Source organism: Magnolia sinica, chromosome 5, assembly GCF_029962835.1.
Source record: "Magnolia sinica isolate HGM2019 chromosome 5, MsV1, whole genome shotgun sequence".
Lineage (NCBI taxonomy): Eukaryota > Viridiplantae > Streptophyta > Magnoliopsida > Magnoliales > Magnoliaceae > Magnolia > Magnolia sinica.
Window position 1 is genome coordinate 23,893,592 of NC_080577.1, and position 27,947 is coordinate 23,921,538.

At 39.1% G+C, this 27,947-nt stretch overlaps 1 protein-coding gene and 1 long non-coding RNA gene across 2 annotated transcripts; both read right to left on the reverse strand.

The window, feature by feature from the left end:
* Positions 1–3,811: 3,811 nt before the first annotated feature.
* On the reverse strand, positions 3,812–27,947 carry LOC131245777 (uncharacterized). The gene is made up of 5 exons (XM_058245461.1): positions 27,766–27,947; positions 10,345–10,388; positions 10,163–10,240; positions 7,265–7,417; positions 3,812–4,685 (listed from the first exon to the last, which is right to left on the reverse strand). The coding sequence occupies exons 1-5, from the start codon at positions 27,798–27,800 to the stop codon at positions 3,994–3,996; spliced, it is 1,002 nt and encodes a 333-aa protein (XP_058101444.1). The 5' UTR covers positions 27,801–27,947; the 3' UTR covers positions 3,812–3,993.
* On the reverse strand, positions 11,911–14,830 carry LOC131245778 (uncharacterized). Its single transcript, XR_009170980.1, has 2 exons — positions 13,185–14,830; positions 11,911–13,152 (listed from the first exon to the last, which is right to left on the reverse strand). It is a non-coding gene; the product is annotated as an uncharacterized LOC131245778 (long non-coding RNA).

Genomic DNA, 27,947 nt, shown 5'->3' on the forward strand with positions numbered 1-27,947 from the left:
AGTGTGGGCCCCACCGTGATGCGTTTCGAACATCTACCCCATCAGTCAGATGCACCATTCCATCATGGGTCTAGGTCTCAAAAATCAAGTCAATTCGCGACTTGTGTGGGCCACACCACATACAGAAATGGGGAGGGGCCGTGCACCATTAAAACATTCATAATCATTTTTTGGTCCCACCAAGATGTGGTTTGCAAATCCAGCCCATCCATTATGTGTGTCCCACTTGGATGAAGGTTCAGACCAAGTTTTAGCAGCATTCAAAACTCAGGTGGGCCCCACCAAGTGCTTTTATATGTTTTAACGATGTCTTCACATGATTTTAGATGGTATAGCCCACCTGAGTTCCATATACGACTGATTTTTGGGATATCCCATAATTTAAAGGGGACCCATCAAATGCACGGTGTTGATGGTCGACACGCATCACGGTGGGGCCCACACAGCTTGACCTCATGGGAGCTTATCGTGAGGTCGAGCACATAGTACCTTTTAATACACACACACACACACACACACACACACACACACACACATGTGCGCGCGCGCGCACATGCACATGTGTCATGTGTATATATACGTGTGTGTGGGAAAAGGTTCTATATGGTCAAGCTCATGTGAACTCCCCATGAGGTCAAGCTGTGTGGGCACTATCATGAAGTATGTCAAACATATACCCCATCAGTCAGATGCACCATTCCATGGTGGGCCTAGAGCTTAAAAATCAAGTTAATCTGTGACTTTTGTAGGCCACACTACGTACAAAACTTAAGAGGGGTTACCTTCCATTAAAACATTCATAATTGTTTTTTGGGCCCACAGAGATGTGTTTCACAAATCCAGCCCATCCATAATGTGTGTCCCACTTGGATGAGGGGTCAGACCAAGTTTCAGACACATCTAAATTTCAGGTGGGCCCCACCAAGTAATTTTATATGTTTTAGGCATGTCTTCACATGATTTTAGATGGTATGGCCCACCCGAGTTCCATATACAACTGATTTTTTTGCTATCCCATAACTTAAAGGGGACTCATCAAATTCACGGTGTTGATGTTTGACATACATCATGGTGGAGCCCACACGGCTCGACCTCATGGGGAGTTCCCATGAGCTTGACCGTATAGAACCTTTTTCCTCTACTACCCTTGGCCAGTACAAAATAAAAATGGAACTACATACATTCAATGTGGGCTCAACTGAGTTTAAAATATACCTGTGCTGTGTGCTTTCTTCACTAGACCGACCATTTTCAGAAGAAGACAAAATGCTAATAAGGGGGGCCCACAAAAAGGGTTTTTTTGGTCTTTCTACCGGAAACGTAGTGAGGAAAGGGGGTGAAAGCAACGGCAGTGAAAGCAGCAGTGGAAAGGGAGAAGAAAAGCAAACAGTGGAAATGGGAGAGGAAAAGCCACGGCAGTGAAAAGGAGGGGTATTTTTGTCCTGGAATTTGGTGTCCGTATGAGGAGGTCTAAGTGCGTATGTTAAGTTTGTACTGCTTCAAAAAAACCGCTGGATAAAAGGTGGGGTCCACAGTCGTAAATTTCTCATGAGTGAGGAGCTCACCACGCAATAGCGTCGTGTGGATTCTCTGTGGAGCCCACCGTGATGTATCTGTTTTATCCACGCCGTCCATCCATTTTTACAGATCATTTTAGTAAATTATTCCTAAACTGAAGTATGTCAAAAACTCAAGTGGACCACACCACAAAAAACAACAGAGATAATGACGTTCACCGTGAAATAGTTTTTAATTATAGGCGTGCAATTGCGACTGTTTCTTGTGGTGTGGTCCACTTCAGCTTTCGATATACTTCAATTTTGGTTTCATCCCCTAAAATGAGTTTGAAAAATCTATGGACGGTGTGGATAAAATATATACACCACGATGGGCCCCACAGATAATCCACACCACGCTTTTCACCACGAAATCGGATTGCGTACTGAGTTACTCATTACGCTTTTTTCATAATGAGTAAACTCATTTGGGCCCACCTTGAATTTATGAGGTTTATCCAATCCGTCCATCCGTTGTTTCAGTTAATTTTAGACGTTGAACCAAAAATTGAAGCATATCCAAAGCTTAAGTGGACCATACCACAGGAAACAGTGGTAATAATGATTTCGACCGTTGAAACCTTTCTAGTGCCCACAATGATCTTTATTTGTCATCTAACATGTTCATAAGATCACAAAGACCTGGATGAAGGGAAAACAAAAATATCAGCTTGATCCAAAACTTCTGTGGTCCCCCAGAATTTTTCAACGGTAGAGACTCAATTCACATTATTTCATATAATGTGGTCCACTTGATCATTGGATGCACTTTATTTTAGGGAGAAGAAACTGAAATTAACTATTAAAATGGATGGACGGTAGACACACATCAATGGTCTGTATTAACGATCTACGGCCATGACCTACCGGTAAACACACATCAATGGTCTGTATTATCGATCTACGGCCTCTCTCCTCGTTTTTGCCTTCCCCAAATGATGATTTCGTGCCAAATCATGAGTTCCACCGATATCCAAAGGCATCCCAACTGACAACATCGTTGCCCCCATTAGCATGTAAAACTAATTCTGAAATTAATACACGTGCTTGGGTTCCAAGAATATCCAAATGCATAACTAGTGTTATAAAAATCCTACAACCAATCTTAAGCAAATCAAATCCCTTTTTACACTAATCCTACAAGTTTATAATTTAAATCCTACAATTTAGGATTCAAATTATACTTTTCTTCTATTTGAAGACTTTTATTTTATGTCTTTAAATTAGTTGGGATTTTAATAATCATTTAGAAGGAAAAAAAAAAAAACTTTTTTTAAAAAAAGTTTAAAAAATATAAATTATTTTATTTTGCTTTTCATAAGAGATTAAATAATATACATTCTCTTCACTGTTAAATCATTGAGTGTTTTTTTAATGACTTCTTACTTCTTAACTCATTGAAACACCAAATTGATGCATGTGAAATTGACGTACTGACTTATTGGAAAAAATTTTATAGATGATTATGACATATTAATTTATTTATTGTGGAAAGATGGTTAGAAATCACCATATCTTTTTTTGATGGCTCTACATAATCAAATGTTGCTTTCCATGTGATTTTACATTCAATAAAAATAACAAGAACACAAGTTATTAAAGGATCCTTGTATACTTTTTTAGGAAAAATTTATTGAAAGACAAAAATTAAAAATTAAAAAAAAAAAAAACAACTAAAAATAAAAATCCTTGAACACTGTCATTACATGGTATTACTTAGATGCATATTAATGGTAAAAAGATGATTGCTAAGTTTTTAATTTTTTCTTATTTATTTATATTTTTCATTTTTTCAAGAAAATCATTATAAAATAAAAATAAAAATAAAAAAATCTTACGATTTACAATACGATTTGTGATTCAATATGACTCAAACCTCTACTATGATTTACGATACAATTACACACAACAACAATGCTAACACATTCCCATGTAAAACTAATGTGGTTGTGTTTGGGTTCGCCGAATATCCAAACGCACCGCAAATGACAACCATGCTAACACATTACCATGTAAACTAATACAGCTGATTATTTGGGTTCCATGAATATCCAAATAGCCCCGAAATGACTACAATGCTAACATATGACCACATAAAACTTATACTGTCTTTGGATGCACAAGAGAATTGAATTGCGAACATTCTGTCTAACCAGGGGGAAGAAAATCAGTGGTAGTGGCACTCTCAGATTGCAACCTAATTTGAAATTAATATAATCATGATTGCGGCAGCAGCCTCCTCAATGAGAAATGCAGGGAAGGAAACTGCAATTTGGCTGTTTCGACTTCATCGACTAACAATAGCAATTTGTTTGGGTAATACATCCACAACACCATCGAATTTGCATATGAATCTATTAGCATAACCGAAAGAAGACAGCCTGCATTTCAATGCAAGTAAAACAAGCCATCACCTCACTATCAATTCCATAGGCAATTAATCCACCAATACAAAATCTCTCCTTATATACTGTAAACAGTAAAACGGCAAATCAAGAGCATCTTCCAGCAAACAGGATTTAGATTTGAGGATGTCTGAAATCAAATGCCTATCAAGGCAAGCACCTTTGCTAACGACGAGAGACATGTTGCAAAGCCAAGGAACTGAAACAGTAAAAGCAAACCCGGAACTAACCTCCCTCTTTTTGCCGATGCTTTTCCCTAACAACGTATCTTTGTATGATCTGCAAACTTGATAGACATACTTACCCATGGGTAGAGTACGGTAATAAGGATGGGGTGAGTCACTCCCATCTGGGGTCAAGACATCGGAGTCCGCGAGAAGGTTGACGACAACGGTCCCGTGCTCAGGATGGAGCCTGCTTCTGAGGGCTCCAAGAAATGGGCCATGTGGGTCCCACAGCTTGTGAGGGAAAATATCATCGCCATCGTAAGCATCTATGAAGATCAAGTCATAGATATTGTTATTGTCCAGGACGAAGTTCTCTCCATCTGCTTCGTAGAGGAAAAGCCGTTCGGAGATGCCTTTCCACAGTACGTGATCGACTATGTCAGGTTGTAAGGGAGAGGAATCAGTGGGCATTTTCACTGCAGATGCAGGGAAGCCCATGGCTTGAACTGAGGCTGAGATGACAACAGGATCAATCTCGACAACATGGACAACTGCCCCTGAAGAGAAGAAGAATTTAGATCAGGGTTACGATTGATGGTGAAAAACATTGAGTTGTTCCACTTCTGTTCTATTTGCCTCGTCCAGAAACTAACAAGAGCTGTTGTCATATCCATGTGACAGTGCAACATTCAGGTTCTACCAACATTATAATTTGAAATTGAGTGATATCACAGAGATTTAAGAGTGTCTAAGAGGTTTGTAAAACAAACCTAATCTACTGTTTATAGGATATATTGCACCTTTAGACAATGGTCCACTCAAATTCTACCAACATTATAAATTGAAATAGACTGATATCACAATATTTCAACAGGGCCCTGATCTAAGCTAGTAAATCATGAATTTTCTATTAATGGACATGCAAACCATGACTTAAATTTATTTAATTTGGAGAAGTAAGAAGGACATGAACCCAAGACAAGACGTTAATGTTGAAACATGCTCTCTCCCATTGAGCTACAGGCTTGAGCCCATTGAAAAAGAGGCATAATTGTTTTCCAAAATGATTTTTTTTTTTTCCTTAACCAACTATAGTCCTTTCCTGCTTTGGTGGGGGAGAGCTAATCATCTTCTATATCATACCTCACCCGCATTTTTGCACGGTATACACATTTCAGTAATGGCATGTGGGTGCCATGGTAATTTATGACACAAAATAAATAAATAAATAAAATAAAATAAAAAATCATAACATTGTTTAGGACTTCTTGGAAAAGGGCACAGCTTCAATGTGCATGTGCACACCAAGAGTTTGATGTGTGCATAGCCCTCACCACATTTTGAGATGGCTGGCAGGAATTTAGCAAGTATTTCAAATGCAATTTTTGGTAAGACTGTTGAAATGTGTGTTAAGATTCCCACCCACCATTTTGGATTGCGGCAGATATGTGTGTACACAAAGTTCTCCTTGTTAAAGTCCCTTGATATACAACGATACACCATCTTCTAACGGCTCGAGCTTTTAGAGCAACTGGTTGTTTGACATGGTATTAGAGAGGAAGGTCTTGTGTTTGAATCCCGGGAGCAGCAAACATGCCTCCCTAATATGTCCCAGTATGTTCCCATGAGGAGTTCCACCTTGCACGTGCGGGGGAGTGTTAAAGTCCCTTAATATACATCGATACACCATCTTCTAACGGCTCGAGCTTTTAGAGCAACTGGTTTTTTGACACTCCTTTCAAAAATTAACGAAAAAAAAAAGGGATAAATATAATAAATAAATTGAGGGGGGAAAAAAAGATATGGTCACATCAACACATTTTAATTCTCACACCAATTTTTAGACGACTTCTAAAATTCAATGAGTTTCTACATAGAAATGACCAAGTTTTTGACCTACTGATCCTTGAATCACATATGATACTATTGAGTTGCTATTGACTAGTTCTTCACATTTAGGGGCCATTTGGATACCACCAAATAAGTTACTTTTTCTACTGACAGCAGTAGATAAGTGACTTATGTCAGATAAGTTTGGTTTATGATTAGTTATAAGTAACTTTTTTACTAATCACTTCAGTGAATTTTTTTAGCTTTTCTACTTTTCATAAGTTGCTGAAGAGAGGCATCAGGAGAGACAAAAGAGAGGAGAAGCTAATAAATATGTTGTTTGCCAAACATACTAATCTTCTTAATAAGTAGAAAGGAAGATAAGCTACTTGTGGAATAAGTAGCTTATCTTAAGCAACTTACGATCCAAACACCCCCTTAGAATCTACTCAAATTCAGCCTTAAAAGTCTTTAGCCAAACTTGCATTGTTTATACTGGTTTGTTGGTATAAACCTTCAATTTTTATAAGTATCTTCAATATTTCCATCATCACCATCATCGTCTTAACCTTCTCCAGCTATTTTGGGGCTGTCATCTTCACTATTTCTATATATTATTAATTATTCACTTCCAATACGGGATTCAATTGAATCAACCAGAAAGAGCCCAACCAGATCCTGTCAACTAGGCTCAAGGAGTTGTCAAGCCCAAGTCAAGATGAGTTTCCTTAACTTGGTTAATGGAATATTGGCAAACTCTTAAAACATCACAAAATGTGCTCAAGTTTTCAATAGGCAGAAAAAATTTTAATGGAAAAAAAATCTATACAATGAAAGCTAGTAATTTTTTTTTCCTGAATCAGCATAATTAAGCAAGAAAACTCCCCCATGGAAAGGAAACACATTGTATGAAGACTTCTCTGACAGAGTGAAACCAACAAAACAAACATAAAAGAAGCAATGCACACAATAAGATTGATATTTGAATTTTGAGTGTCAGAGCATTGTTATGCGCTCTGGAATTCGCCTTCATGTCCAATTCCATAATGCTCCAACCATGCTCATCACGCATCATTTTTCAGCATGTTCCTAGGGAAGCTAACACTATGGCAGATTCTCTAGCCAGAGAAGGGGTTTTCAGTTCTTCTTTTCCATTATCCTAATCAAGTCTTATGTTTCTGAGCCTAGCATGTCTACAGCCTGTCTTGGTGCTTTTGCATTGGGAAAGTATCAACTCTACAACTGAAAATGACATAGAGAACCTCTAATGTATCTGATGAAAAAAGAAAAAGGAAGGGTACCCCACCTTGAATTTTACTTGCCAAAAATAAGGGTAGGCTTCCACCACCATGACCAATGCATAAAACACGCATTATTTTCTTCCCACAAACTGCACCGATGAAGTCATAATTGCAAGATGCTAGTGAAGCCAAACCAGCTGAAACCATACTTTTTAAGTCTGCCAGATAAAATCATCCAGATCAATCAGTAGTTCAAAATTACCATAAAAGACCAGGCCCCAAAATCAAAATAAGTAGGAATAGTTTCCGGTTTGGAGAATATCTGAGGCATCAATCATTCAATGCCAAACATAGACAGCATATGGAAATGGAGAAACACAATAAATCATCAAAAAATCTAACACATCTAACCAAGGGTTACATTTTGAATAGAAATGACACCACATGATAGAAAATGCTCTGCAAAATTGTCCAAATCCCCAAGAGGTAAGGAAAGTTTATACAGAAAACAGTATTCAAGAAACAAATGCTACTATTCAGAAAGTCTACGTGATGAAATGGTTGAGAAAATACTCAATGTTTAAAAGAGAATGAAATGCATGTAAGCATATCAACTTGTTAGTTCTGGAAGTCAAGTGAAAATCTACATATGAGAGTGAGTGACACCCTCGAGATGAAATTTAAGATCTATTCATCAAATAACATTCTCCTGACTAAGCAAATTCACTCAAACCCCTCTCTGGCATAATGGCATAGCAGTTGGACTGTCAAACCAAAAGTAAAAGCCAGATGTTGTAGCAATGAGCACCATCTGCTATTCTGACTTCCCTTTTTTCTTTTTTTTTGAGCAAATAACGTGACTAACAAAAAACCGACGAACCAAAATACAAAGAAATGTGTAAAACAGGAATAAAGCTGCAAAAATTAGGAGGGTTGACGCATTGACAGCATCGTGAGATCAAATGATTATTTAATCAGGGAAGAAAACCCATCGCTACCCTACCAGACTGGACCAACCAATTCCTATCTCACAAGCTGACTTTCCACCAATTTCGGAGACATCGCTGCCCAATCAATGATCAACCCCTTAACTTTCTCAATTGATGCAATTGTGTGGCTAACTGATCTATTCTGACATGATTCTCCACCATTCCGTATCCTAATTATACCAGATATTGGATGTGTTCCAATTCATAACCTTTCCATAAATTTTGGTGAGCTGCTTCACTGTTCTGTTCAAAAACAATGACTTGTCAACAACTTGTCCCATTGAAAGCAGCCTTCATAAATACATACAAAAGCTTAATATTTGCAAACTTGGGACCCCACAAGACATGAGAAACTTAATATTGTTGTCAAAAAACCTATTGTAGGTCGGAAGTCTAATAAAATAGACATCCAAAACAGAGTGCATGGATTTTGTATTAGATAACTAGTACATGATATTGACAGATTAAGCAGTTAATGTAATAGCCATCACTGGTCATGTTCAACTTCTTTTTTTTTTTTGCACCAGTCATGTTCAACTTATGCAGATAAGACAACCCAAACAGCTCATGCTCTGGTGCAATAGAATGTCCAATATAGAGCAGAAGTGAGCGAGGAATTATTTCGTACATAACAAGAACCTCTAATTGATCACTTCTTTAATTAAAATGCATTGAGCAATTATCGGGAACTATGGAGCCATAAAAAGCAGGAGCAAGCACATGTAGTAGCATGTGGAACACTTTAATTCTCCTCTTCATCATTTCACCAAGCAGAGGGAGCTGAATGTTATCCATCCTAATGTATTGGCAGCCAAATCCTACAGGCCTGTTTGATTGCTGGGGAATTCCTTCCCTGGTTTTTATGTTCCCTGGGGAATGTCTAGAGTCAGCCTTGTGTTTCTTGGACAATGATTATTTTTTGTTTGATTGATTCACCTGGTTTTTTGGGGAAACCTGGGAGAAGTCTAAACTTCTGTCTTAATTCCCCAGGTTTTTCCTTCCCCAACAAAAAGTCGGGGCAAGTTTTTATAGCAATAGCGGTGGAATGTAAAAACCACCCTATAAGTGTGAATCGCACTCAATTTTTTTCTAAAAACAAGGAAATGTTAAGCCAAGAAATATAAAAACCAAAAACCCCCTAGTGAGTCGAACAAAACACCATAACAGATAAAACAACACAATGTGTTCAGGTAAAAAGGGTGAAAGCAAGACGTATTATTAGCTCGTCATTAAATGTGGACTGGAAATTACACTTGCATTTTTTTATCCTCAACTAGACTAGCACATTTGACTACATCGTGTTACAAACTTGCATTGTGTTTCAGAGTGCAAACATGGATTTAAGTACCGGTTTCGAAGTGCGACTTGCCTGGGGAGTGGGGACCGAAACTGGTACAACTTGCCCTGATTCCATCCCACTTAGTCCCATATCAGTGTGGTGACTCATATTGTTTCGGACCAAAAATGATACAACTCAAATGACACTGAGTTGTATTGGACGATATTGACAACCATGAGTGCAAGATTTGAATGATCATTATCATCATCACAATAGCCTTGTCCCAACTACTTGGGGTTGGCTTTATGAATCCTCCTGGGCAGATGTTCAACAACCAGCAACCTACCTGATATAATCCCTCCTTTACTGGGGTAGGGAATCAGCTGGCCCTTCACTGCTACCAGTTTAAGGAATGTTCTAGTACAAGATCGACAGCTCATCAGTAAAAGTGCATGTCATGCTGCAAGAAACTCTCTGGAAAAGCTATATTCTTAGTTGAGATTGAATCAACAAATTCTGCAGCGACAGAAAACACCTTTAGTAATGAGACAACAACATGTTGAGATTGAATCAACAAATTCTGCAGTGACAGAAAACACCTTTAGTAATGAGACAACAACATGCATTACCAATTCATTGTTTTTCAGCTGAAATTAAAGCATAGAAATTGCTAAAGAGCAGGTGAAGGAATTTACATGGACCAGCTAAAAGGGGCTGCTGCAAAACGTATACAGTGCCAGGGTCTGATTTCCTATAAGCAGCCATGATTTTAACTGCACTTTGGCGAGTGTTGCCATTAAAGCGTAGGACACGCCATTGATAACTGAGTATCCTAAACAGTCCATTGTGTTCAGATTCTGGATGTATCTTTGCGTACCTTTCTTGAAGCCATTTTTCCATTGCTGGCCAATGGGCTGCATCCTGGGACAAAAAGAATACAACAAAACTAAGAATTTGCACATCAAAATGCCAAGTAAAGGGGGATTCACCAAATGGGCAGTCAAGACACGGGGAAAGGAAAGAAAAAAAGGCGGCTTAAAGTTTGGGAGAAGATAGAACAAAAAATCAAGGCTGGGAATATTTTTCTATTCTTTGGACCTACTTATATATTAAGATCTAGTCTAGGCATGTGTGATTGTGATTGACAAAGAGAGAGAGAGAGAGAGAGAGAGAGAGAGGGAGAGAGATTAGAGTTGCATCACACGCCCCCACCTCTCCTCCTTTATATTAAATCATAAAATTAATAATGACAAGTTTGCCCATTAATAGCAAAAGCAAAAATACCCACTATGTCCCAAATCACTAATAATAAAATATACGAGCTAAAAGTTAGAGATTAGTGGGCCATACAGTGGCACGGCCCATATCCGTTAACATGGCCTCTCAAGTTGAAGCATATATATATATATATATATATATATATATATATATATATAGAGAGAGAGAGAGAGAGAGAGAGAGAGAGAGAGAGAGGAATGCTCACCTACGCACCTATGCACGTGCGCACCTTTGTACACGTGTCATGGGTGTCGAATCCGAACGGTCCATAATATGCGGAATCCCATGAAACCTTATGAGGTGAATTTTCACCCTGATATAAGATTCAGGTGGGCCATAGCAAAGAGAAATTCAAATCAAGGGAAGAAACTGTTTGCATTTTTCATGGCCCACCGAAGTTTTGGTTCAAAGTAAAATTTCGTACCAGGGGGTTTCTTGAGGTTCTGCTTCATGTGGACCATTCAGATTTTCGAGACTCATCAGATATGATGAGTTCTCAAAAAAGTTTATATGTAGTCCATACGAACTGGATCGCAGGTGAGCGTTCCGCTATATATATATATATATATATAAGATGAACAAGGTGTCCCAAAACAGTTACGTATTGGCCATAACGGCTAGCCCGTAATGGTCATATAACGGTCACATTTTTTTGCCTTTTTAAGCTCCGTTTTTTCTTTTTCTTTTTTTCTTTTTTAACCATTTGCTTCCAAACTCTCACTCAATCCTTCTACTACTATTTTCGACCAATCTTGGCTTGGTATTTGAGATAAAAACACATTATATTACGAATTTTCTTGAATCGAAGCTTGGTGGGCCATTTTTTAGAAATTCGTTAAAAATAGGTATTTATACTTTTTTAATATGTTTTGCTCTTTTAATCATGTCATATGATATGTTAATCATAGTAGAACATGTTAATGTGCATTTTACAGATTTGTGATACCATTTTATATTTTTTTCTATTTACGCATTAATTTTGGCCCTTTTTTAAAAAAATTCAAAAAATCATTTTTTAATTATTGTTTTGCTGTTTAAATCATGTCATGTGATGTGTTAATCATAGTAGAACATGTTAATGTGCATTTTACAGATTTGGGGTGCCATTTTATATTTTTTATATATTTTTTTCTATTTACGCATTAATTTTGGCCCTTTTTTTAAAAATTCATAAAATCATTTTTTAATGATTGTTTTGCTGTTTTAATCATGCCATGTGATGTGTTAATCATAGTAGAACATGTTAATGTGCATTTTACAGATTTGGGGTGCCATTTTATATATTTTTATATTTTTTTCTATTTACGCATTAATTTTGGCCATTTTTTTAAAATTCGAAAAATCATTTTTTAATGATTGTTTTACTGTTTTAATCATGTCATGTGATGTGTTAATCATAGTTGAACATGTTAATGTGCATTTTACAGATTTAGGGTGTCATTTTATATTTTTTTTATATTTTTTTCTATTTACGCATTAATTTTAGCCAATTTTTTAAAAATTCGAAAAATCATTTTTTAATGATTGTTTTGCTGTTTTAATCATGCTATGTGATGTGTTAATCATAGTTGAACATGTTACTGTGCATTTTACAGATTTGGGGTGCCATTTTATATATTTTTATATTTTTTCTATTTACGCACTAATTTTGGCCCTTTTGTTAAAAATTCAAAAATTCATTTTTTAATGACTGTTTTATTGTTTTGATCATGCCATGTGATGTGTTAATCATAGTTGAACATGTTAATGTGCATTTTACAGATTTGGGGTGTCATTTTTTTTTTTTTTTTTATATTTTTATATTTTTTTCTATTTACGCATTAATTTTGGCCCTTTTTTTAAATTCGAAAAATCATTTTTTAATGATTGTTTTGTTGTTTTAATCATGTTATGTGATGTGTTAATCATAGCTGAACATGTTAATGTGCATTTTACAAATTTGGGGTGTCATTTTATATTTTTTTCTATTTACGCATTAATTTTGGCCCTTTTTTTTTTAATTCGAAAAATCATTTTTTAATGATTGTTTTGTTGTTTTAACCATGTCATATGATGTGTTAATCATAGTTGAACATGTTAATGTGCATTTTACAGATTTAGGGTGTCATTTTATATTTTTTTCTATTTACGCATTAATTTTGGCCCTTTTCTAAAAAAATTCGAAAAATCATTTTTTTAATAAATAGTTTGCTGATTTAATCATAGAATTTGATGTGTTAATCATGGTAGAACATGTTAATGTGCATTTTATAGATTTGTGGTGTCATTTTATAATTTATTTCTATTTTTGAATTAGTGACTTTATGTTTTTATTTGCTTATATTGGACAGGTTTTGGAGCTTCTTAGGGTTTAGTTAGAACATAAAATCATCTTTATTGACATAAGTCATACACTCATACACTCATACTCTAATCTATATCTAATTATCTAGTACCTACCTAAACTTAAAGAAATGTCTGGGTCTGGCCAACAACAAGTGAGTGAGGATATTAGATGGCAACATTGTGAGAGGGTTGATGGTACTAGGCACCAAATGAGGTGCAAGTATTGTGATAGAATAGTAATTGGTGGAATTACCCGTCTCAAACAACATTTGACACATCAAAAGGGCCAAGTTGTGGTATGTATTAGAGTACTGAAAGAGATAATGCTTTTAATGCAAGCTAATCTGGATGAGTCGAAGGGTAAACGTGTTGCTATACAAAAGAAGAAAGATGATGTTTTGGATGCAGCTCGACAGAACGTGTTTGGTCCTGAATATATGGGCGTTCGTGATGAAGATATTGTTGATTCTAACGAAGATTCAGATCGGGACTTAACTATAGCTAGGAGAGAGAGCTTGCGTCTAGCTCATGAATAGGAAGAACGTCGCCGCATGTATGACACACATGGGTCAGTGCGTGATACAGGAGGGGCAGTGGGAGTGGGACTGGGACTGGAAGTGCAACTGCTTCTGCAGGGGGGGTAGGTTTGGTGGGTTACGACGTGTGTTTAGGAGCCGACAACAGACTTCATGTGATGCCTCTATACGTTTGGATGAAGAAGTAAATGAGCCTAGGAGACCCTCTATTGATCCAATCCTGTTTAGGAAAGAATCAACTAAACAAAAGAAGACAAAACAAATGTGGAGTAGAACTTCCGTTGAGAAATTAGGTAGAGCAGCAGCAAAGTTATTTATACATGCCAACATACCTCCTAACGCGGCCAATTCTCCATATTGGCAGGTGGTAATTGATGCAGCAACAAAAGCAGGTGAAGGAATAAAAGCTCCCACGGCTAAGGAGATTAGGGGGAAATGGACAGATGCAGAGTATACGGATGTGAAAGCATAAGTGGCTACCTTTAAACCTGTATGGCAAGCCAGAGGATGCACGATCATGTGTGATGGTTGGACTGTCCCAACTAGATGCAGCATGATCAACTTCATGGTGTACTGCCACTTAGGAACTATATACCATAAGTTAATTGATGCCTCAGAGATAACAAAAGATTCTAATTATATTACTGGACTAATGGATAAAGTTGTGGAAGAGATTGGAGAGGAGAATGTAGTGTAGATTGTGACAGATAATGAAGCATCATATAAGCATGCAGGACATTTGTTGATGAATAAGAGAAAACATCTTTTTTAGTCACCATGTGCTGCCCATTGTATTGATCTTATATTGGAAGATATTGGGAAGAAGAAGAATGTTAAGGAAATAGTCGAAAAGGCAAGAGAAGTGACGACGTTTATTTACAATCATAATCAAATAGTCACAATAATGAGAAAATTCACGAAAGGACGAGAGTTGTTGAAGCCTGCGGCGACTAGATTCGCAACAAACTTTATAGCATTAGAGAGTTTATTCCAACATAGGGGAGAGTTGAGTGAGATATTCGCTTCCCGAGAATGGCTCAACACAAAACATAGGAAGACGACATCAGGGACACCGATTGAAGTTGCGAACACCATACGGGACAACAAATATTGAAAGAGGGTTAAGTCATCCTAAAGGTGATGGAGCCACTAATGAGGGTACTCCGTCTTGTTGAAACCGACGAAGCATCTACCATAAGCTTCCTATACGATGTCATAGATAAGGCAAAGTTAGCAATTCAGTGTGATTGTAGAAGCTGGGAGTCTTATTGGAGGATGATCGATAGGAGATGGACAAAACAACTCCATCACGATCTTCATGCAGCAGGTTACTACCTAAATCCTAGGTATAGATATGCCCAATCATTTGTTGCGGATGATGAAGTTCGTGTCAGGCTAAAAAATATGATAAAGAGATTAGAGCCTGACTTAGATCTGCAAATAAAGGTGTTGAATGAATTAGATACATTTGGAAATCGCCTTGGTAGCTTTGGAGATGCTCTTACACAGCATGCAGTATCTAGGTTGCAACCGGCCGAATGGTGGATTAATTTCAGAGCGAGTACGAAGGCTCTCCAAAAAATTGCAGTAAAAGTTTTGAGTCAGACAACATCTTCCTCTAGCTGCGAAAGGAATTGGAGTTGTTTTGCGCTTATTCATTCAAAGAATAGGAATAGATTGTTTGAAATAGGAATAGATTGCAGACTAAAATATTAGATAGACTTGTCTTCATGCACTACAATATAAAACTAAGAATGCGACGACATCATAGGAGCATTACAGATGCCGATGACGGAGACTACTGTCCAATAAACTTGGACAATATTTATGATGAGGATGACCCACTTCTCCCTTGGTTGGAAACAAGAGAAAAGCAAATTGAAGAGGATAGTGAAGAACTGGAAATTGATGACCCAGAAATACGCAGAGCACAACAAGAGAGTCGTGCAGATGTGTTGGACCCTGTAAGAGGGGCAGCGTTTATACCAAATATGGGTCAAGATCAACAAAAGAGTACGAGCAGTGATAGCGTGACCGTGTCGGATGATGGTGATGATGACCCCCCTGCCCCTAGTGCTGGCACTTCTGGTGTTGCTCAGCACCCTATACAGCCGTCTACAGATCGCGATGCCGATGAACATCGACGAGGTAGTACACGAGGTCGAACTTATGAGTGTACTGAGTCACGATACAGCTAGCTGGAGGAGGGTACATCTAGTGGTGCACCGGGTCCGTGAGGTCCGGAACATCAGTAGGCTCATGGTCCTGGTTATTATGATAGATAATTTTATGGTCAATTGGATTATGATTATGATGGTTATACTGAGCCTGTTCCATCACATTCATGTTGGAGTAGTCCTCCCGATCAATATCCTTATGACTATAGATATCCAGATCCAAATCCAAGTTACTCATCACAGCACACTCTCGATCTCAAGATTCTCAGCAGCCTGAGTATGGGCACCAGTATCAGTATGGCTATTCGACGGGCACTGGTGGATATCCTTACTCGGGGTCAGAGTCGTTGCCTAATCAGGATCAGTCATCCTCTAGTTCGTTGATCTAGTATTTCCTTCTGGCACTGGATATTATCGATATGCAAATGCAGCACCTACACCTATTGGACAACCTCAGCCTGATGGTGATGATGACGATGATGTGGAGGTCGAGCAACCACAAAAAAGCAGATTTTCATTTTCGTGGTGACTTGTGATTGTGAGTATATATTTGTATTAAAGTAAGCATTTGCAACAGACAGCTCACAGCAGTATTATTGCAAGAAGCCAAGCACACACTTGACACTGCCGAACTTATATTTAAAATAGCTCCCCTGACAACCAATCAAGTAATCCTTAATCAAGTTGCAGGGGAGTATATCAGACAATATTAATTTTTATTTTTTTAATATTCTTGACTTGAGGTTGACAGGTCATAGACAGGAATTACAGTCACGTCCATAGGTATGTTCGAGAAATTCCTCAAAAATAATTGCAAACACCTAATGTAAGATATTTTCATATTACATTCATTCTAATATATCTATCATTGATAGTAGATAGTTAGAAAATTAAATATATGAATTTTGTAGTCAAATTCAGGTTATTTGGTTCATAAATTCATCAGACAGTCTGATACAACTTCTCACCAAAGAGTGGACCGTTACACCACCATAAACATGTTCTAATTTATAAATGAATGCATATTTGGAATGCTTAGAATATTCCGGATTTAATCCATATTTTTTTGGCAAAAAAAAAAAAAAATTACACCGTTACAGGCCGTTACGCCCCCGTATCGCCGTTACACCCCCGTATCCATATCGGTTTTGGAGGTCACCGTTACACCAACCGATACCGATACGGGATACCTTGATCATGAATGCTCAGCTTGACAAACAGACAATGTAAATTAGTACTACCTAGAGCTTTAGTGAACATGTCTGCCAATTGATCTTGGGACTTGACAAACGGCATGAAATTTCATTGCTAGCCACTTTCTTCAGGATGAAGTGACAATCTACATCAATGTGCTTGGTTCTCTCATGATAGATAGGATTTTTTAGAATGTAGAGGCCGCTTGATTATTACAATACAACATAGGGGGAATATCAACCACAAACCCAAGCTCACACATTAGAGTCTTTAGCCAAATGAGTTCACACGTCACATGGCTCATTACCTAGTATTTTGCCTCCGCACTTGAACGAGCTACCATACTTTGCTTCTTACTCTTCCATCTAACAAGAGTACCACCTACAAAGGTACAGTAACTAGTAGTAGATTGTCTATCAAATGGAGAACTAACCCAATGTGCATTAGAATAACCTCATACTCGAAGACAACCATTCCGCTTATTGAGGATACCACAACCAGAAGTTCCATTTAAATACCTGAGGATGCGAAGCATGACTTCCATATGAGGGACACGAGGACTTCAATGAACTAACTAACCATACTGACTAGATATATAATATTAGGTCGGGTAATCATTAAATAAATTAACTTTCCAACAAACAGACGATATCTCTCTGAGTGAGTGTCCAAGGGCCAATCCTTGTGACGCAGGACAGCCCTAATTATGATGCATGCTCATGGACATAATTAAACAGTGGAAATAAAATAAATAAATGATCTAAAATTCTAACAGTAATCATCATAACTGAGAAAATCATAAAGGAAACATGCAATGGAGCGGGCCATCACCACAACCATGGATTATGGAATTCAATTACTACTTAGGTTGGATCCGGCGAGGGATGAGACCTCCCGATCTTGCATGGTCACACCCAATCGATCAACAAAGATCAGTAGTCCGAAGAACCAAGAAGTTTCTCGGATTAGGGATTTAAGAATTTGGGGGTTTAGGGTTTATATCGGTTCTCAAGATTTTGATCAAAGAAGGATTAGCCAAAACTGAAAAATAGAAGGAAGAAAATTATTACCTTGAAGAAGTTGGAGGGGCACAAGAAGAAATTAGAAGAAGAAGAAGATCAAGGGAAGAGAAGAAGCACCATTAGAGAGAATAGAGGAAGGAGGCAACCAAAGGGTTTGCTTTTCATTAATCAATAGTTAAAATTCGAGTTTAGGGCTTTAGCCCACTTAAATAAGCAAATAAAGACATAAAATTACTAAAATACCCCTAGAATAAGCAAATAAAGACATAAAATTACTAAAAGACCCCTAACTAAATCAAAAACGCGCAAATAACATAAGTACGGGAAAGTTTGGGCGCTCGGTCTTCTTTCTCCAATCTTCCTTCACATGTGTCTTCCCTGAGTGGGGTCTTCTATATGTCCAATCACATGTGAAAGGTCTTCAGCTCCTCAATAGTCGTCTATCCACAAGGACGGCACTTGTGATTGGCGCTTTCTTCGTTGGTACACCTTGAATGCGCTTGTGTCCGCATCAATTCCCCTCGGGTGAGAAAAACTCAACTCCGACGAGTTGAAACTTTTGTAGCGCTCGAGTAGATCTGGATCAATACCCCAGAATGCGTCGCCTGACAGCCACGTAGATTCAGACGATGGTTTGTTCTTCCACTTGACAAGATACCTTTGGAAACCCCCATCTCTCGTGGATACTATCTCGTCATCCAAGATTTTCTCAATTACTTCTTTATGGGTAATGGGTGGAGGAGGGGGTGGAAGGGGCTGGGTAGCAAACTCAGAAAAAGGTCATGAAAGGGACGATGTATCAACAATGGGAGTATGGGCACGGACTAGATCTTTCACATTAAAAGTTGGATTAATGCTCATTTCAGGTGGAAGGTCAACCCGATACGCGTTGGACCCAACCTTTTGTAATATCTTGAATGGTCCAGCACTACGCGCTTGTAATTTCTTTGCAGATCCTTGAGAGAATCGGTCTGGACTTATTCGCACCATTACATAGTCTCCTTCTTGAAATTCTTGCAGTCTACGATGAGAATCAGCTGAAACTTTATAATCATCATTGCTCTTATTTAACCGTTGTCTAATATGTGTATGCAAATCATGAATATGGCGTGCGAATGCATCGGCTGACTCAGAAGACCTTTGGGTAACAGACATAGGTAAGAGATCTATGGGCATTCTAGGTTTATAACCACTTACAATTTCAAAAGGACTCAACCCTGTAGATCTATTAACTGACCCATTATAAGCAAGTTCAGCAGTTGGTAAAATTAGGTCCTAAGTCTTAACATGTTCACCCACTAGACAACGTAGAAGATTTCCAAAGCTACGGTTTACCACTTCAGTTTGACCATCTGTTTATGGGTGGTAAGCAGTAGAAAATTGTAAACGAGTTCCCATAATGTGCCACAGTGTCTTCCAAAAATAGCTAGTAAATCGAACATCACGATCAGACACTATGGTTTTAGGTAACCCATGGAGACGCACCACACCATCAAAAAAGAGACAAGCAACATGAGATGCATCTGACGTCTTCGAACATGGGAGGAAATGCGTCATTTTAGAAAAACGGTCTACAACGACAAAAACGGAATTGTGCTTTTTTATAGTCTTGGGAAGCCCGAGCACGAAGTCCATACTAATGTCCTGCCACGGAGTATGTGGCACTGGCAATGGCGTGTATAGCCCGGTATTTTGCTTTCTTTGCTTTGCCAGCTGACATGTTCGACACTGCCCTAAAACTTTGGCTACGTCTCGCTTGAGGCTTGGCCAATAGAAACGATCTTCCACAAGGGCAATGGTCTTATCACGACCAAAATGGCCAGCTATCCCTCCTGCATGAAGCTCCCAGATGAGGAATTCACGAAGGGACATACGGGGAATACAAAGTCTGTCTCCCTTGAAAAGAAAGCCATCTTTAAGAACATATTCACCCATAATATGCTGGTCACTAGAGAGCGACGCGTAAGTACCCCCAAAATCAGGACATATGGGGTATTCATCTTTTAGTTGCTCAAATCCGACTACCTCTACACTCAAGGAGTTGAGCAACGCCACTCTCCCACTAAAGGCATCCGCTGGTTTGTTTTCAACCCCGGCCTTGTGTTTCAAAACAAACGAATATTCCTAAAGAAACGATACCCACTTGGCATGCCTTAGGTTGAGTTTCTTCTGAAAATGCAAATATCTCAAAGCCTCATGGTCAGAAAACAAAACGAATTCTTGCGGTAGGAGGTGGTGTCGCCAATGTTTCAGGTATTGCACTACCGCATAAAATTCTTTGTCGTAAGTGGAGTATTTTTGTTTTGCCTCATTCAGTTTCTTACTGAAATAGGCCACTGGGTGTCCTTCTTGACTCAACACTCCACCTATACCGACACCAGACGTATCGCACGCTACTACAAAGACTTTAGAAAAGTCAGGTAGACACATGACAGGAGCTTCCACCATCTTGCCCTTAATTTCTTTAAAAGCCTTAACGACGGCTTTAGACCACACGAACTCTCCCTTTTTCATGCACTCAGTAATGGGAGCCATGATCGTGCTAAAACCCCTAATGAACCAACGATAAAAAGTTGCTAGGCCGTAAAAACTTCGCACCTCATGAATGTTCCTTGGTTCTGGCCACTCAACTATGGCCCTGACTTTTTCAGGGTCTGCGCGCATCCCTTCAGATGACATTATAAATCCTAAGAACACAACTTGGCTAGACATGAATGCACATTTCTTAAGATTAGCGTACAACTTTTCCTTCCTAAGGACACTACAGACCTTCTTTAAATGTTCAAGGTGTGATTCCTTAGTGGTACTATAAATAAGAATATCGTCAAAGTACACCACTAGGAATTTTTCCATGAACGGCCTCAAAGCTTGTGTCATCACCCGCATGAAAGTACTGGGTGCGTTAGTCTAAGCCGAAGGGCATAACCAACCACTCATACAGCCCATCTTTCGTCTTAAACACCATCTTCCACTCATCTCCTGGGCGTATACGGATTTGGTGATATCCACTCTTGAGGCATATCTTAGAGAATATAGTGGACCTGGCCATCATGTCAAGCATATCATCAAGTCTAGGTATAGGGAACATATACTTGACAGTAATTTTGTTTATGGCACGGCTGTCCACACACATGCGCCACGTGCCGTCTTTGGCGTCAACAATGCAGGCACGGCACACGGGCTCATACTCACTTTGATGAAACCCTTTTGCAGAAGCTCATCAACTTGCTTCTTCAACTCTGCATGCGCTGCAGGGTTCATCCTGTAGTGAGGAAGGTTCGGTAGAGTAGACCATGGGACAAGATCAATGGCATGTTGTATGTCCCTCATAGGTGGCAACTCATTCGGTAAGTCTTCAGGAAATACATCACTGTATTCCTTCAGGACCGAGGTCACCTCACGGGACAACTCTGATGGAACTTCAAGTGTAATTTCTCTAGCCACAAGGGCATACACCATAGACTCCTTATCCTCTTTTTCAAACTCTCTTGCGCTGATTATATGTAAAGACTTAGGTTTGGATTTCCCCATTTCTCTAGGCTCACTTGCCTTCTCATCCTTCTTCTTCCCTAGTATATTCTCAGGTGGCATGGGATTAAGTTTGATCTTTTTACCATTATACATAAAAGTACACGCATTCGAACGGCCAAAGATCGTGACATCATTATCGAATAGCGACGGTCTACCTAGGGTAACATGTCCCACATCCATAGGTAAAACATCACAGCACAGGGACTCTTTGTATGACCCAAACTCAATGGGGACTAGACATTGCTAGGTGACAGGTAGGGATGTCTTGTCAACCCAAGAAACTTTATACGGGTCTGGATGAGGTGTGGATTTCAGTTTTAAGCGATCTAAGGTGCTAGTGGAAATCACATTCTGACAACTTCCACTGTCCACTATCACCTTACAATTCTTTTCACCACACTTGGCAATAGTGTAGAAGATAGTGCTTCGATGCCAGTCAGCACTACTTCTAGACTAAGCTAACACACGCCTGACTACTACAAGCGTTGCTTCTCCATCCACTTCTTCTTCATCAGTAAGTCCTCCTTCAGGGTGATACTCTTCAACTTCATAATCACCCTGGTCATCTCCACCCTCGTGGGACTCGCCTATAACTAAGGCTCTCCCACGACTCTCCGTAGGACACTGATTAGACATGTGGCCAAGGTTACCACACTCATAGCACCTCACTTGGCTCATGTTACTAGAACCGGCACCAAGAACCCCTTTGCCCTTGTCCTCCCTAGGCCTAGGTGGAATGGTCGCCTGTGCCCTAGGTTGACTACCAATATTAGGTCTAGTTCCTTGGGAACTAGATCTAGCACTGGAGTCTCGGGACTCAAAACGACGAACGACAGGAGCCTTCAAATATTGCTCTAACTCCTGCACGACTTGATATGCTTCATCTAAGTCCGTTAAGGGCCGAGTAATAAGCTCGCGCTGAAAATCCGCACAAAGGCCCGTCTTGAAACGCGAGAGCATTACTAGAGGGTCTTCTTGGATATCACATCGCATCACATACTCTTCAAATTTAGCGATGTAGTCAGCGGCAGGCATTGACCCTTGGTGTAAGGATTGTCATTGGTCAAGGAGCTTCTGACGGTATGAGAGAGGAAGGTACTTCTCCTTCAACTTCTCTTTCATCTCATACCAATGTGTGATAGGGGCTCTATCAACTCTCTCTATCCTACGCTCGGTGTTGGTCCAGAAGAGCTTGGCTTGACCCACAAGCTTCATCTTAGTAAACCGCATTTAACAGTTTTCCGACATGCCATACCACTCAAAGTAGTGGTCCATGTCAGCAACCCAGTCAAGGTATGCCTTGGGATCCAAGCGCCCATCAAAACTCGAGGCCTCAACTCTCACACTCTTCATCGCACGCTCATCTGGATCATAGCGGTCTTGATGACCACATGTGGCTCGTGCCTCTCGCACCACACCATGACCGTTACTACGATCTCTATCCTCACTACCACCACGTGTGGCAGCGCGTTCTTCAATAATTCCTTCCACTTGGGAGTGCGCATCTTCCCCTACAGCGGGGTTTTCCTTTTGGGACGCCTCTAGTTGCTCCACCTTAGTCATGATAGTGGTAATTTGGTTCTCAAGGTGGGCAAACTCACGCCTTTGACCCGCTTCTAGGGCGGTTATCTTTTGTATCAATTGAGCAAGTTGCTCAGATAACTGCTCGTTATTCATGGTAAGTTGAAGTCCGAAACCTCTACCTCTTTTCGTGGGCATACGATGAAGACTTGAACCAAACACTACCTAACTAGACTACTAGGTGTTATGACTTTCAAGATGAATGCGATGAATGCAAAACTACTATGAACTGACACAATTAAGTTGAAACAGGAAACTACTCAAATCTGGAAATTTTTCAAATTAGGAACTTTCTAAAATTGGAAAGTTTCTAAAATTGAAAACTTTCTAAACCTGGAACTTTCCTAAGTTAAACCTAAATATCAAAACCCTAATTTGATAACTCGATCTAGACAAAAACCATGCAAGCCTAGGCTTTGATACCAAATTTGACGCAGGACAGCCCTAATTATGATGCATGCTCATGGACATAATTAAACAGCGGAAATAAAAGGAATAAATGATCTAAAATTCTAACAGTAATCATCATAACTGAGAAAATCATAAAGGAAACATGCAATGGAGCGGGCCATCACCACAACCATGGATTATGGAATTCAATTACTACTTAGGTTGGATCCGGCGAGGGATGAGACCTCCCGATCTTGCATGGTCACACCCAATCGATCAACGAAGATCACTAGTCCGAAGAACCAAGAAGTTTCTCGAATTAGGGATTTGAGAATTTGGGGGTTTAGGGTTTAGATCGGTTCTCAAGATTTTGATCGAAGAAGGATTAGCCAAAACTGAAAAATAGAAGGAAGAAAATTATTACCTTAAAGAAGTTGGAGGGGCACAAGAAGAAATTAGAAGAAGAAGATCAAGGGAAGAGAAGAAGCACCATTAGAGAGAAGAGAGGAAGGTGGCAGCCAAAGGGTTTGCTTTTCATTAATCAATAGTTAAAATTCGAGTTTAGGGCTTTAGCCCACTTAAATAAGCAAATAAAGACATAAAATTACTAAAATACCCCTAGAATAAGCAAATAAAGACATAAAATTACTAAAAGACCCCTAAGTCAAAAACGCGCAAATAACATAAGTACGGGAAAGTTTGGGCGTTCGGTCTTCTTTCTCCAATCTTCCTTCACATGCGTCTTCCCTGAGTGGGGTCTTCTATATGTCCAATCACATATGAAAGGTCTTCATCTCCTCAATAGTCGCCTATCCACAAGGACGGCACTTGTGGTTGGCGCTTTCTTCGTTGGTACACCTTGAATGCGCTTGTGTCCGCATCACCTTAGTTGTGTTTCAAGAAAAAAAAAAAAACTCTGTATTATCAAACAATTCTTCCTTATCCACACTAAGTTTTTTATTTATATCCTTGAGAGTTTTGGCGGGCTTGGCTCCTAGAAGGCCTATCTCGGCTAGTAAATCTATCACATATTTTCATTGTGACAAATTGATCCCCACCTTAGACCTTATCACCTTAATGCCCAATAAGTATCAAAGACAATCCAAGTCCTTGGTATAAAAGTGTTGTTGTAAAAACTTCTTCAACTTGTCCATACTTGTATTGCCGTTGCATGTGACAATGATATCATCCACATACACAACCAACACAATGATACCTACTTCACTTCATCTTATAAAGACAGTGGTAAGCCTGGCTACATTTAATCCCGAATTCAGACACCACTTTATTGAACTTATCGAACAAAGCTCTTGGAGATTGCTCTAAACCATAGATTAACTTCTTAAGGCAAGATACATTGTTTGAATCCTGGGCAACAAAAACAGGCGATTGCTCCATATAAACTTTTTCAGCAAGATCTCCAAGAAGAGCAGCATTCTTCACATCAAGCTTATACAGAGGCCAATCCAAATTTACAACAATGGAAACAATCACACGTATAAAGTAAAGTTTTGCCACAAGAGAGGTCTCTAAATAGTCGACTCCTAGAGTCTAAGAGTACCCTTTAGCAACCAACCGAGCTTTTAACGATCAATTGAACTATCCGAAGTTATACTTCACTGTATACACCCTACTGCACATTTTCCGACAGGTAGTTTAGTTAATGTCTAAGTTTATTTTTTTATAAAGCACAGCCATTTCTTCTCCCATAGCTCGTTTCCACCCATCACTACCGAAAGCCTTCTATAAAGAATGAGAAATAGACACAAATGACAAGGACAGAGAAAATTGTCGAAATGAAGGAGATAAACCAACAAAGAAAACAAATTGGAAAGTTGAATTGTGAGTTTAAGAATGTATACCTTTACAAGGAGTGATGGGCAAATTACCTTCATTTGATGATATAGGTGATGATTTAAAGGGACAATAATCGTCTGACGGGTTAAGAGGATTGATTTTTTTTTTAAAGCATGCTTATATGCACTTCATCTCCATGCTTTGAACGTCTGGAGTAGGCCTACAAAGGTGGATCTACACATTGTATACATTGTGTTATCTTTCAAAAAAAAAAATAATAATATGACCTTCTTTTTCTCAAAGTGTAGTCATTTCTGCCCTCTCAGCAGATCTGTTGCTTCTCTTTTTGTATTTCCTTTTCTCCTTCGTTTTTAATATACATTGTGTTATCTTTCAAAAAAAAAAAACTTTCTTCAAACTACAAAGACTTTCCTCCCTTAAGAAATATGGAGTAGGAGTATGTGCAAAGAATGTAACATCGGCTAACACATAACGTTTGTGGAGACGGGATCATAACACTTACATTCCCGTTGAGCTTGAGAATATCCAAAAAAAAAAAAAAAAATGTTTAATAGCCTTTGGTTCAAACTTGTCATGGACATGATCAAGCCGATGTATGAAACACACATACTGAATACTTTAGGAGGAACAAAATAAGGAGTCTAAGGATACATAACCAAAAAAAAAAAAAAAGAAAAAGAGAGAGAGAGAGAGATCTTCCATCTAAGACATATGACAGCATCCGATTTATTAGGTAGCATGCAGTTCAAACCGCATCGCTCCAAAACAATTTTGGAATTTTCATATTCAACAACAACACCCTAGCAACTTCAAGTAAATGATGATTCTTACTTTCAGCCATCCTTTTTTATCGTAGCATATGAGCACACAAGTTTGATTAATGATGCCATGAGATGTAGCCACGCTTACCATATGCTTTATGTTGTATTCTAGGTAAATAAATAAAAGTATAAAACTCTACATTGTAAATATAAGTTTGCATTAACTCAATCAATAGTAAGGATAGAGAGCCATAATTTCAGGTCCCTAAACATAGTGATATGGATCGCAATGACCGATAATCCAGAACACTCAATCCATAATGAAAAACGTGGGGGTTTTGTCTTTTAGGTAAAAATGGGGAGGAGTTTTAAGGAGGTCATGCTTTGCAACTATCATCTGGCCTATTGGGAGAAAGGAAAAAATCATTTGCGGCAATAACATCCCAATTTCCACCATAATCTTTCAAATTAAACATCTTGTTTGCTCCTTGGTGGAGGCTTTGGCATATTTCATCTAATTAACTCCACATATGCCACTTATTGTTGGTCAGTTTGCCTCCAGGCCTCTCTTTTTAATAAAACATTACTAACCGAACAAAAAGAGAAAATATAGGTCTCTTTGGTGGATGACATAATCATGATTCCAAAGATCTCGCAGTATACAAATGAAAGCAAGTCCTACCTGATGGTGGGTCCACATCTCATCTACAAAAAACAAGTCATTGATAAAAGTTAAAGAAAGCTCGAACATTCTTGGAATTAAATATCTAATGAATCAATGTGTTTAGATGGGCTGTTGTTACGGCATAGCCTGTGATAACAAGATAACAGATGTTGCCAGACCCCACCTTCAATCAATCAATTCAAAGAAGCCTCGGGACACAGGTTGCATCATGCAGACTCATGGCCGTATTCTGCCCGTCATTGGATTCATAAAGCCAATCGCCATAGATGGGTCACTGTGGAATTCTATTTTTTAGTTTATGTTCCAAATGGATGTCTCTGTGATGTGGGTCATCATCTTTATGCACTTCATAGACTGTGTTAATGACGTGCCAATGCCACACAAGTATGCCATGGGCATGGCATTGTACATAAAATAAAATTGCTAGGCACAGATACATAACCTAGCTCAAAGTGTCAATGGAGAGTAGCCCAGTAGAGAATCAACGCAACCGAAAATGGGCCGCTATCAGTTGGGCGGAGTCTTCAATCTATTTCAGTGGGTCGGCCGGCATTGGAGTCTATATGTGGGACCCACAAGGGCACATGTCACGTCTACGTGCAGAGCCATCAGCTGATAACTAAAGCATGTCTATTTATGTACATGGGGAGTTGAATGGAGTTTAGTAGGGTCCATGATGTCGTGTAAGGGACCTACCATGGGAGTGGAACAGGGCATACCAAAGGCAGTAGCCACCTCATGAATGCCCCTGATCCTGCACACGTGTGCCACATAAACACATGGGCGGCGGCAGTCCTTTGCCATTTCCTTCATGCTAGTCCCGTTTGTAGGCATCGTAAAGAAATTCCAGACAATCCAAGAACAGAGCTTTGAATGATTTACAGCTATACCCACATGAACGTCACTGAACATAACAGCTATGAGCTTCTACTAATGAGAGAGAGAGAGAGAGAGAGAGAGAGAGAGAGAGAGAGAGAGAGATTCCTGGAAAGGAACTAACCGGTCTTGAAGAAGGATACGCGACGACGGATACATCGCCGTTTCCTTTAACGGAATTCGATTGGAAAACGGTGTGGCCGTCGGATTCCGTTCCCCACCACTCGGAGGAGTAGAACCAGGCCCCCTCGTCCTCGATACCACGAAGACGACAGGCGGCGGAGGAGAACCTTTGGATCCTCCATC